Consider the following 12,717-nt stretch of genomic DNA (forward strand, 5'->3'; position numbering starts at 1 on the left):
GCCGTCATCTCGAGAACCGTGAGAATAATGCTTACGAAATGGCAGGAATGAAGACAAACTGCCAGGCACGAAGGCACAGTTCCCGTCTTCGGCGCGAACTTCGGGAGTATCTGCTGAGCCCTTCGACTCAACTGCAAGGACATTGTTCAAACAGACAATTGCAGACAGACGAACGTCAGTGCTAACAAAGCCCGCACTATATGCGAAGAATAGTAAGTATGTCTGACCAGTGAATGCAAGGACTACCTTCCCAAAATTCACATATGGACGGTAGCAAGATTTCTGAGGCCAATGTGTCGCGCTTTTCGGCCGTGACTCCTGATTCACCGGCAACTATGTTGTCGCGGTCGAACGATCAAGAAGAATCAAGGACAAAGGACGCAAGGGCCAACGTTCCTATTAATGGATGCATAGCATTCACTTCTCAGTGGCTGTGGCCCTTTGTGCTCGTCAGTCTATCCATACAATACAGGATCTGGCCTTTTTCAAAAATGTAGATAACCAATCCCTTTCCACGCCGAAGCTCTCCTGATACACCAGCAACCCTTCTACACTTCATCAACCTCAGCCATGCAGCTCACGACTTACTTTCTATCAGCTCTTTTCGTCCTGTGCACCGTGGCAGATCCAATCTCTGTTAGAAGGGGTGCATGTCAGGTTAAGGATGGTAACTACCCACCTTGCAAAGATTCCAACGGTAACATCGTCGAGCCGAAAGTGTGCCCGCCTTTGATCAGCCTCAATCACTTCAACTGCTGCAAAGTTTGCAAGTAGCCAAGAGAGTAATTCAATACCATGACATTATTGTGTCAGCACAAAACTATCTCAACCCTACAATAATACCTCCCTGATCAACTTGATGGCTTGTTCCACCAGCTTGGGCTCGAAATCCGGGTTTGCCTGCTTAGCCTTCTTCAACAGACCTTCTACCTTCTCGATGTCCCAAGCTTTACCCGCTCCAACTTGATTCCGAGCGTAGATCTTGAAGCCATCGTGCCAATTTGAAGCCTCGAATACATGTTGTATCACCTCGCTGAAGACTGTCGAACCACCAGCTGCGCCAGCAATGAGCTCAGACCACATAGCTCGTTGCCTGGGACCCATGAGATCAAGTGCTTCTGCAAACTTTACAGTCTCGTATGCGGATATCAGGTTGATGAGGCAGTGGGCTTGTAGAACTATCTGTTCTGTGTCGGCGTCGGCGTCAGCAGTGTAACCTTCCTGTGCATGTTCGACCACAAGTTGTTGTTTCTGTTCGTTTTTCAAGGATGGATCCAGATAGTACTTGGTAATGAAAGCATCGTCCCAACCTGCGATCCCGCTGTCCATGCATATCTTCAATTGACTATGCGCTGCGTTGAGCAGTGGTAGTTCGGTCTTGAGTCGGGCTTCTTCATCGTAGATAATTCCCACGTCTTTGTTAATGATACTGATGGCCGATGCGATAGGTAGTGCCGGGTCGAGCATGCGTGGCGCACGATTTGTGAACATCCAAGTCCAGCCATATGGATGTCTCTCTTTACCTGTACTCGAGTCCATGACATCAGTCGCCACTGTTTGGCTAAATTGTGTGGTGTTGAGGCCTGCTAGCGCTGCGAGGACCATGATCTCAGACGCGCCAACAATGTGAATACCACACTGCACCTGATTTAGAGCCTTGGCCGAGGTGCCTGCTCCGAGACTGCCAGGTATTGGGTAGAGTGTGGCGCCGTTGTTACTAAGTGTCTTCAAGCACGTCGAGACGAGTGGATGCTGCATGTTCTCCGAATCGTTTGAAGACGCCATAATGGTCAAGGTGCCGTTTTGCGAACGAGCAACACCACCTGACACTGGCGCATCAATCAGCTTGATGTCTGGTCGTCCAAACTCCTCTGTCAACCTCTGCCTGACTTCCCCAGGATGTGTTGGAGGCACAGTCGCCATGATAATCACAGGTACGTCCTGGGGTAAGTCCCTGACAGCACCTGAGTCAAATAGCGCCGAATTGACATGGTGATGTGTCGCGACCATCAATATCACGATATTGGCTCCCGACTTGACTGCCTCTGAACCTGAAGTAGTGGTGGAAAACTTAGCTTTCGGGTTCTCAGATTGCTGTATCTTTGTACACTCCTGCTGCCATCTGTCGAGGGTTGGCTGGAAGATGTCGAAGCCAGTGACCTGTATGCCTGTTCGAACCAGGTGTGTAGACATTGCGAAGCCCATAGCTCCAAGCCCCAGGAAGGCCACATGGGGCGTGGAGCTGGAAAAGGCTGGTCCTATGCTGCCCATCGTGAATATCTCTGTGCTCTCGTGATTCTGTGGGATAGCTTCTCTTCTAGCTCAATTCTCAGGTAAAGACCAGCTGTAGGGTAGACAGAACGATCAGGATAGGACAAACAATTACTAATCATAGAGGCACTCTCGATATAAATACGGAATGTAGTGCTCTCTTACTTGCCTATATATCACGGCAATCACGTCGGCAGTACGACCGACATTGCGAAGAGTCGGCAGTTTTTACTCTAAATCGCTTGCCAAACATCTAGGCGGTATTTTTGCTTGATGAGCTTGGCCGGGCCCCCAGATGGAGAGATGATGGAGACGGGATGAAGTCGGATTTATCGGCTCAAAGCCGATGCACTGTAAAAAAAGATTTGTTCATGCGAACAGATGTTTCCGCACATGTCACATTGGCTCCATGCAGGTGCGAAGTGAACATCATGCCTCACTCTGGATTCTGCACATGCACTCCGGGTGAGAAGAGGTTCAATGGCAGGAAAACCGAGGAAGGAAGGAGCATGGTTCTTTCGTTTGAGCTAGGCCCTACATAGACTAGTCTTCCGATAAGCCTTATCAAAATATTAGAACACTTTTTTGCAGAGGGTGCGTTTGGTGTGCAATAGCAAGCATTGACAATATGGCAGTCGAAGTAAGGCCGCTCAACGAACTTCTCACTGTAATTACAGACGCCTTTGTAGCCGCTCAAAGCGTTTTGCCTGAAGATGCGCAAGTCTTCGAGCCTCCACAAGATGGTATTTCACTACTCGACGTGAAGAACGATCTTCTGCTCTCCTACCTCCAGCATCTGGTCTTCTTGATCATTTTTCGCCTGAAGAATAGCTCGAGTTCTGGCTCAGGTTCAGTGGGACATGACAAAGACATCATCAAAAAACTAGTCGAGCTCCGAGCATACTTCGATCGAGGCGTCCGACCGCTTGAAGGACGACTGCGCTATCAGATCGACAAGGTGCTCCGTGCAGCAGAGGACGCTGAAAGGAGTGAAGCGCAAAGGTCCCAAGCCAACGGAATCGGCGTAAAGAACAAGAGCAAGAAGTTAAGACAGGCTACAGATGCTGGCTCTGACGTGTCTGTATCTGGATTCGACTCTGGAGACGATTCTGGAATCGATGAATCAGATGGTCGGGACACCGAAGATGAAGAAGCCACAGCTGCTCCTAATCGGGCCCTCCTTGCGCAGTCCGCTCGACAACAAGCCGCTGCTACATCAGCCAAACAGAGACAAAATGGTGGTCGGAATGGAGTGTACAGACCACCACGTCTAAATCCTGTGGCTATGCCCGAAAACACATCACGAGCTCGAGCTGATGCAGAAGAGGGCAGGCTAGGCCGTCGAAGAAAGAATGCTTTGCTGGATGAATACATAAACGAGGAACACTCTTCTGCACCAACCGCACAACCTAGCATAGGTAGCAACAACACAATTCTGGCACGAGGTCGACACCACAGCGCACTAAACAATCGCGGTCGAGACCGAGAAAGAGAACGCACGGAATATGAGGAGCGCAATTTCACACGTCTAGCTGGAATGGGCAAAGCTGAGAAAAAGAAAGACAAGGCGCGACAGATGAGGGAAGGAAGAGATATGTTTGGTGGTGAGGACTGGACTGGTCTCGGCGGGCTAGGTGACAGAATTGGCAAGACCGTTGATGGGAAAGGTCGAGGAAGAGAAAGTGTGCTTGATCGGCGTGAGAAAAGGAAGAGAGATACTCAGGACCTCCCCAGAGGTGATGGTGTTGGTATTGGTGAGAGCTTCGAAAAGCGACGAAAGGTCTTACAAGGACGAACGGACAGGAAGAAGAGTAGGAGGTGAATTTCAGCATAAAAGCCCTCATTATAGCCAACAAGGCACTGTTCAGCCACCCAGGGCACAGGGCCAAAAGTTCCAGCTTCCCGCCTAAATATGCGGAGCACTGTGCCAATCACGAAAAGCAAGAAGCTCCACAATCACGAGGCGTGGGCGCTTACCTCAAGATGTCGTTCAGGTACAAAGGCTGTGAGCAACCAGAACGCTTGTGACTGAGTTACGGCCCAAACATGTCTACCGCGGATGGCACAAAGAATTCAGACAGATGTTCTGTCACTCACGAAAGTGAGACGCAGGTTTCTGGTCCTCAGGCTGACCCACATATTTCTAGAGGGATCTCAGCATCGCCCTCGAACCAGCCTTATCGATCATACTACGGAACCACTACCATCACAGAAAATGCTACGGCCGTTCTAGGCGACGTACACAACTCATACAACTACTATCTCTCAGCTGGAACGCCAAGACCGCTGCTCGTGGACAACAACAGCACTGCGGCCTTGGTCGCTCAACTCAAGGACCTCCTAAGCCAATACGAGCCTGAGGATCAGCAGAAGATCTCCGAAGCATTATCTGATAGAGTTGAGGTTTGGCTTTCAGATGCCGCCTCTCGCTATGAAGCATCCGAGTACGGCTCTGTCATGTCTCGAGCACCTCCCGGTCGCGTCATTCCCGAACGCATTGAAGAGCTCGAGAAACGTCGTGCTGTGCTTTTGCAACAAAGGCAGGACCTGGAGAAAGCGAGGGATATGGCGACCCGTCGCGAAGAACGTCCGGAAGAGGAGCAAAAGGAGTGGGTTTTGAGGGCTGAGTGGGTTCTGAAGGAACGGAATCAGCTTCGGTGGGAAGTACAGCAGCTGAAGATCGACGCGTGTGAGGAGAAAATCAGGGATCTTGATCGTCAGATGATGACTCCGATAGTGAGGGAGAGGCCGTACAATGAGCCTACCACACGCACCATACTGGGTCGACTTGTAGAAGCTAACTGGTACAAACGCAGGAGAGATGGCTATCGCGACTCCAGACATCTGACTAGCGATTGATATGGAGCATGCTGCTCTCCAACCAGTATACGTATTCATTGATGGTTTCGATGCGGTATAAAATTTGAGACGCAGATGTGAAATACCATGCCCGCTTAGCTTCCGCTTTTTTGTCTTACCCGTTCACTTGCCGACCTTAAAACCAAATTGCATTGCCACTTCTTCACATCCTTGGTACATGACAATGTAGATGGTGTCAGTTCAATGTCGTGAGCTAATCAAGCTCCTTCGAGCGAGACTGATGCTTCTCAAACCTCGTGCTGTCGGGAAACACTATATCTTTTATGCAGTCGATGTGATACTGTACAAGTTGATGATCAAGGCTGTTGCACCTCAGTACGTGAATTTGACGCCGGCACACAGTCCGCCGGACATTTGTTCGAGCATTCATTCAATCGTGCTATATGTTTCCGTCTGGACTTGGAGAGTGCTTTAACCACACTTTGCAGCACCAGCAACGCCATCGCTGACACGCAGGCCGAACTATTGTGGACAGCTTCCTGGTCCGTTGTGATATCTGCACCCTTGTCAATCGGCGTTTTCGCAATTGCTGGATGGTAATGTGCTCGAGCTGAGACATGGTTTGGCCACTTCTAGTGCCCATGTATGGGTTGTCAAAGGAGCGGATATTGCTGCTCGCTTGCCTGATAGATTGAAACCAGACGAAGCTTGACATCCTGTACATCTCACCGCGTCCACGGTGTGCGAGGTAGAAAAGGATACGATCGTGTGGGGATCTTGCATGATCGAATTTATATCACAACCTTACTGCCCAAATACCACAGCCCACCAAGCCCAGCAAGGAGAGCTACTCCGGTGATCTGTCTCACAGATAGATTCTCCTTCTTGAGCCTCATGGATCCAACAGCCTTCTGCTGGTTCTGTTGCTGAACTTGTAACTTCTGGACAATACCTCTTTGTGACATCGCGTCATGCATCATCGTCTTATTCTTCTCCTGCGCAGCTGCGAAGTCTTCGTAGTCCTTCACCAATCTCATCAGGCTCTCGAGGTCTTCTCTGAGGCTGTCCTTCGAGTTTTGATCTTGTACTTCCACCCCTTGTACATTACCGAAGAAGTCGACCACTCTCCTGTTCCTGCCAGCCTCTTCACCACCAGGGAACAGGTCCCATCTGACACCAGGCCGGCTATGGATCTTTTCCACATCGTAGCTGTCGAATAGATCGCCCAGTGTCTTCTCGCTCTGTAAACTTGTAACCTCGTTTTCCAAGAACTGTAGCACATAGTATGTCCATCGATCAATCACAGCAACTCCAACATCGTTGTCCGCATGATGGGAATAACTGCTCTCATCCTCTTCACTGCTTCCTGTTGCAATCATTCCGTCCGCATAGAACTGTCGATACAGCGTGTTTGCCTGGCACGTATCGATCATGAATAACATCTCATTGTACCGTTTCTTCTCTCGCATCTGCGAAAACGCGTCTGCGAGATCCCAGCTACTGATCTCCTCGCTATCTTGGAACTTGAGGAACTCGTTCCCACCGTGTCCAGTCATGTATATCAATATATTGCTTCCCTCGTCCGTCATCAGTCTCTTGCTACTTGGTACACCCTCTTCCCAGCGATCTGTCAATAGGCGGATAAAGTTCTCCACAGTCACCTCGTAGCCACGATAGTCGACTTCCACATTCTCGCCATAGAGGTCCATGTGTCTGTCTGCGTTACTGTAGACTGTGCCGGGGAAGGCGTTGCGTGGATTGCAGGCCATATCGTCTGGGAGAAGGAGAAGGATCTGAGAGTCTGGAATACCGAGTCGTTTCACAGTACGGTACAAGGAGAGGGTATTGCTTAGATGTCTGTAGTTGAACCAGAAGCGAGAAGTGCTGACGAGGACTGCCCAGTTGGATGTGTGTACGCATTGTATGGCTGGCAACAGGAGGGCAACAGCCCAAAATATTGCAGATTTGAGATGCATCGTCGCAGTGGTGGTAGCAATGTGGTTCGTCAGGGAGAGCGTGCTCTAGAGAGGAAAGAAACAAGCCAATATGTCCTTCCTGCTGAAGACGAGGTTAAAGGAACGATATGTCAGCGGTATGATCGTGTGGCCTGTCACGTCAATACTGCCGTGTTTCGGGGATTCACGTATAAGGGGCGTACTTTGCTGATATCGTGCAACAATGTTCTGCCATATTGAATGTACCCTAGCAGTAGAACATGTATTGTGTCCAGCCGTCAAGGGACAACGATGTCCATTCAAGTGACATTCTACAATTGTTAGCGAAATCGAGAAGACCACCGATATTCAAATGGCCGGTCTTTCGGCGGGTCGGGATTGGTTTAGAGGACATAGATGTAATGAACATCCCTACGATTGTGCTGCACCAAATAAAATAGGAGATATTGCTACAGGGTATGACCGACCAAGAGACCATGAAGGTTGGCTCGACAGAGCGATGACGGCACTTCTTCTGTTTCCTGAAAACAAGTAATTAAATATAAAGGTCTGTCTACATTGCCTGATATGAAGCAATCCTGTTCATAGTGAACCTGCCACACCCACTCTCTCGATCATTCTCCTAGGAAGCTATATTCTGCTTGCCCATTCGAGACGACCTTACGAGAGATGCTGGTTAAACCATGTGACACCCTGTTTCAGTGCATCATCCTGAGCCTTCTTGTCCTCGTCCGAGCTATAGTCGCCTCTCAAGGCGAAGCCGTGAATTTGATCCTTATACACGACAACCTCTGTTGGCACATTCGACTTCTTCTCGAGTATGTCCTTGATCTGATCCACGCTCTTCATGTCTAGTAAGCTGTCCTCAGTACCAACGGCCAAGCTCAATGGCTTTGTCACGTTGTCGAAATCTCCTGGAATACCAACCAGCGAAGGATGGCAGGCATATGCCGCATCTGCTTTGCCATGTGCCATCAAGATGGCATAGCGGCCACCGAAGCAGAAACCCACGACACCAATCCTCTTGACACCTTGTTGACCACGAACAGTGTCCATGTATTTCTCGATGATTGGGAGGGTAACGGCTTCGCGGTGCTTTGGTAGCCATGCGCCTAGTGTGGCGCCGACAAGGGCAGTGTTCTTCACAGTATCGATCAGGCCGGCTGTCTGCTTATCCTTGAGTTTGGGCTCGACGTTCTGCAGGAAGGATGGGTCGATAGGGTCACTGCTGAGAATGTCTGGGACCAGGACGTAAAAGCCTTGTTTGGCATAGAGATCAGCCAGCAAGCGGACGTTTCGAAATTCCCAGCCAAAGATGTCGGTCAGGAAGACAATGGTCTTGGTATGGTCCTTCGACTCGGGCTCAGCAACGTATGTGGGGAGGTCACCGATCGTGGTTGTCGTTCCAGTTGGTTCTGCATGAGAGTGAATTGTGCCACTCATGCAGCATGCTCCCATGCCGGTATTTGTAGACATGTTGGTTATTTAGTGTGTCGAAAATCTCGGGGAGTCACGAATCAAGTGAAGTGCGACACGACGAGACGAATATCGTGCTGAATGCAATATTTGGTCTCGAACAGGGAATACCGAGACAAACAACAGGAGAAACCAGCAGTCAAACTTATCTACGATTTACCGTTATTGGAGGGGCACACGCGTTCTGTTGATAACCAATTCCAAATCTCATGAAGCATGATCATGCGGGGCAGTAAAACAACTTCATATGGTGTGAGAGTGGTTGATTCTGTAGAAAGGTAAACATTGATGACGGCAAGACGGGATACTTGCTATAAGCTTTTGCTGGAGTGCTTCTCTTCTCCAAAAGAGGCAGAAAGCCATTTTCCGCTTCACAAAATTCCGCATTACACAAGAGCCAAGTTTGCATACCGAAGACTGTATGATTACTCAGAGAATTCGAAGGCCAGTAGCCAATGCTCATGGGAAGACTGTGGCTTCTTGGTCTCGAAATCCGTACCGAAATTCGTCGTCATAGTAAGTAGCCTCTCAAGGATCCTCAAACATTTTGAACCCCAACCGGTTGATCAAACCCGTTGTTTGAGTCTTGGCCAAAATTTTCCATCATATTCTACTCGCACCGCATTATGGTTGAAATAATGCACACACCTGGCCGGGTGGCGCAATGGTAGCGCGTTGCTTTCCGGTAAATGGAGGTTGGCAGAAGTTGCGGGTTCGTAAGTTGAATGAGGTTCGTTCTCCAGTATTTCAGACCTAATGAGCATGGTAGAAGTCCCGTCTCGGTCGTCTTTTTTTGTCTTTGCTGCGGAGCTGGTCGGGGCAGGCACAACGATGTCAAAGCAAATCAGTTGAAGAAGCAGGCCTAGGAAGTAACAGGTACTGTATTCAGTCAAGCTACTGTGACCACGAGTATACTATGCGGTCTCTGAGTAACATTCGATTGACCCCATCGTGAATATAGCAAGTAATGGCACATCAACTTCATGAATTTTGGGCAAAAATATTGTCCAAATCGAAATCGTTCTCATTAGGTTTTCCAAGATCTGGTTTACCTCCTGCCATATCCATTTTGTCCACCCTGATAGTACCCCTGATTTTGATGCTGGTATTGCCCATCCTGTCTGCCGTTTTGATGTCCACCTCCTCTAGCGTAGCCACCTTGTTGGCCTCTTGAACCGTATTGTCCTTGGGATGGAGGAGGATAATAGGGCTGTTGCTGCTGCTGTTGATAGCCACCAGCATATTGATCCTGCCGTCCATGCCCACCGTTGTTGTAAGACTGAGGTGGTGGCGGCGGACCTCTACCACCAGGCATACCTGGCGCGAATTTCGGATCAAGAAATGCTGCGAAAGGATTGCTCGGATCGAGTGTTCTCGGATCAGGTGGTGGAGGTAGGGGATAGCCACCATTTCTGTCGCCATTTTGTGGAAGCGGTGCTCGATCGGCAGCATAATTGACTCGTCGTTGTGGGAACTGGGCATCGGCCATCGGATCGCGTCTCGAATTGTCGTACAAAGGAGCACCACCAAAATCACGACCTGAATTTCGAGCTTTAGACTTGAGAATTGCTAGGTCTGATTTATCCAAAGCAGGAGGTGGCAGCACCACACCCGGGAAGAGCATCGACTTGTGAACATGAGTTTTGGGCGGTAGGTCATAGTGAACACTGAGAGTGCAATCATCGTCGATGACCGGATCTAGCGTGATGTCGTCTGTTGGTCCTCGCAGATCCATATGTGGTAGGAAATCTTCATTCTTAGTGGCTTGTCCGGCAAGACGAGCCTTTCTCATACTGAGCTTGGTTTCCCTGCTACCGCTATTCTTGGCCTTTTTCGAGTAGAACTCCATGACTAGGTCATCGTACAGTGGATGCTTGTCCGAAACAATCAGAGCATCCTTACCGAGATCGTTGCGCTGGTGTTCGTCTGCGGTAAGCTCCGGATATTTCGTGGCCATGGCACTAAGTAATCGTTTCTCGTCAATAAATGGCAACAGAACAACAGCCTTCCAGGCTTGCTTTTTCCCGTTGAGGTCCAGATCAAATTCCTCAGGATAGAAGTCAATGATATCTGAGTCGGTTTCTGTCATGAGTGGGTGGAAAGGCTTGGGGATAGCATGATTCGATGATGCTGGCAAGACACCCATAAGCTGTTCGTAAGGCTTGAAAGGTTTACCCTTATCGAACTTGATTTCCAGCTTGTCGATGTTCACGAAGTCAGCTGCAAAAGGTGCATAGTGGTAAGGATAATACCAGGTCCAGGATGGACAACCTTGGAAATAGTAAAGCAGGACCCATGCTAGACCTTCAACGTAAGCATTGGCAACTTTGTGTCGAAAGTCGATATCTGAAGCACTGACGTGAAACTTCTGCTCGTAATAGCGATCGGCATACCCTTCTTCCCACAACTTGATGGTGTCGGGTGGTGGATTATCTGGATCAAACTTCTTCTTTGGGGGCGCCTCAGTGACGGGTGTGCTTCTACCTGGCGTACCGATGTCAGACTCTGGATCCTCTTCCTCACCTATGAGTTCTGCCTTTCGTTTGCCTAAGGCCGACGGTGGCGTTTCAGTAGCACCGTCTATGACAGCGCCACCATTTACAGGCTCTTTAGTTGGTGTAGCATTCTGCTTAGCAAGCATCTTCTCCTTCAAGACGGCAGCAGCGCTTTTATTCGACTCAATAGCCTTCTCTGCTGCACCTCGATTTACAATCAGGTTGTAATTGAGTTCTGAGGTTCGTGCAAGACTAGTAATATCGATGGCACCAGCTGGAGAGGGCCCAGCTTTTGCACCTCTGGAATAATCAGGCGAGCTTCTACGTCTTTTCGAGTTGTTGCGATCTTCTCGTTCTTGGTCTTGTCTCTTCCTTCTTTCCTGGTTTCGCTCTCGTCGATCGTCGTTTTCCTTTCGCTTTCTGAAAATTGCGTCTTCCTGTTTAGCCAAACCTTGAAGAATGACTTGAGCACGAGCAAGATCAACCTCACCATCACAGGTCAGATATCCACCCATAATAGGTACGTTGTCTCTCCATATTGCGATGAGCTTGTCAATGCCATCTTCGTGAATATCGAGGGAAGGTAGATGTGGTAAGAAATCGTTGCCGACGAAGAAACACATGAAGACCCAATCATCAAGAGCACGCTCAAGATCAAAGCGAAAAGTTTGACCAGGAACATACATCTCAGCTCCAAGGTATTCACGCAGGATGGGAACATGAAGAAAGACGAAGGGCTTAAGTTCAGGAGTGGTGCCCTTTTCATCAAACTCTCCAGACTTTTGTTTTGCGGTACCACGACAATTATCTGCATAGTGCCCTGGTTGACCGCACAGTTTGCAGGTTTTGGCTTTGGCGTCTCTAATTTCGACATCTTCTCTGAGAACACGAAAATGAGGTTCATGGGTTGCAATACCCAACATGATCAAATCGGCGTCAAGGCCGTACATGACGTGTCTGGTATTTGGGTCATATTCGGAGTCTGATCGCTGAGAACGAATAAACTGCATAATTTTGTGCTCACCTTCACCAGGAACACTGGCATCAGAAATCACGACCTTTAGCTCAGCCCAAGCAGGGTCGGTATTGAGTTTCCATTGGCACCAGAATCGAATTGACTGAGCAAGAATGAACATGAAAGGAGTGCCTGGGGTGATGACATTGCTATCCCATGTTTTCTTGACGACCTGTTCTACATCTTCTGGTTCTCCTCTAGCAGCGCGTTGTCGTCGCAGGAGCACCTGCAATTCGGCCTTTTTCTCATCTGCTTCTTTAGCATCCATGGCAGATCGAAAACGACGGGCACGTTGTTGGTTCATTTTAGCTCGTGGAGCTACACCATCAATTGCAATGAATAGAAGTCTTCGAGGTCTGACCATGTTGACGACGCGTTCTGTGTATTTAAATATCTCCATCATCATCTCGCTTTCATCCGCTGGAGGAGGCTTGTTCTCGGGATGGGAGCAAGGATGGACGATACCATTGAAATCGAGGTATAGGTTGTGCATCTCTTCGCCATTTGGGTTGGGCTTAGTCGTATCGACTGGGTATTGGACTCCATCGATTTCAAATGGCGTTTCTTCGATCACGGGAGTGATGATCTAGACAAAAATTAGCCTGCGTACCATGCATAGCCAGGAAATATACATACCTTGGGGTACTTCTTGGTAAGCCATCGAAAGAGCGCTGGGACACCCATA

The 12,717-nt window shown here is 49.1% G+C and overlaps 4 protein-coding genes and 1 non-coding gene across 5 annotated transcripts; 2 read left to right on the forward strand and 3 right to left on the reverse strand.

The window, feature by feature from the left end:
* Positions 1-594: 594 nt before the first annotated feature.
* On the reverse strand, positions 595-2,271 carry LTR64_007776 (uncharacterized protein; the record flags this gene model as incomplete). Its single annotated transcript, XM_064902094.1, has 2 exons — positions 595-634; positions 836-2,271. 2 exons carry the CDS (start codon positions 2,269-2,271, stop codon positions 595-597), a joined length of 1,476 nt encoding a protein of 491 aa, XP_064751773.1.
* Positions 2,272-2,899: 628 nt separating this feature from the next.
* LTR64_007777 (uncharacterized protein) lies at positions 2,900-5,130 on the forward strand (the record flags this gene model as incomplete). The annotated part of the gene is made up of 2 exons (XM_064902095.1): positions 2,900-4,089; positions 4,419-5,130. 2 exons carry the CDS (start codon positions 2,900-2,902, stop codon positions 5,128-5,130), a joined length of 1,902 nt encoding a protein of 633 aa, XP_064751774.1.
* Positions 5,131-5,882: 752 nt separating this feature from the next.
* GPI8 (glycosylphosphatidylinositol anchor biosynthesis) lies at positions 5,883-8,522 on the reverse strand (the record flags this gene model as incomplete). Its single annotated transcript, XM_064902096.1, has 2 exons — positions 5,883-6,948; positions 7,711-8,522. 2 exons carry the CDS (start codon positions 8,520-8,522, stop codon positions 5,883-5,885), a joined length of 1,878 nt encoding a protein of 625 aa, XP_064751775.1.
* Positions 8,523-9,172: 650 nt separating this feature from the next.
* LTR64_007779 lies at positions 9,173-9,308 on the forward strand. Its single transcript has one exon. It is a non-coding gene; the product is annotated as a tRNA-Arg (tRNA).
* Positions 9,309-9,570: 262 nt separating this feature from the next.
* Positions 9,571-12,716, reverse strand: RAT1 (5'-3' exoribonuclease 2; the record flags this gene model as incomplete). Its single annotated transcript, XM_064902097.1, has 2 exons — positions 9,571-12,618; positions 12,669-12,716. The coding sequence occupies 2 exons, from the start codon at positions 12,714-12,716 to the stop codon at positions 9,571-9,573; spliced, it is 3,096 nt and encodes a 1,031-aa protein (XP_064751776.1).
* Between the last annotated feature and the right edge of the window lies 1 nt (position 12,717).

The sequence above is a fragment of the Lithohypha guttulata genome, assembly GCF_036872675.1.
Source record: "Lithohypha guttulata strain CCFEE 5908 chromosome Unknown scaffold_6, whole genome shotgun sequence".
Lineage (NCBI taxonomy): Eukaryota > Fungi > Ascomycota > Eurotiomycetes > Chaetothyriales > Trichomeriaceae > Lithohypha > Lithohypha guttulata.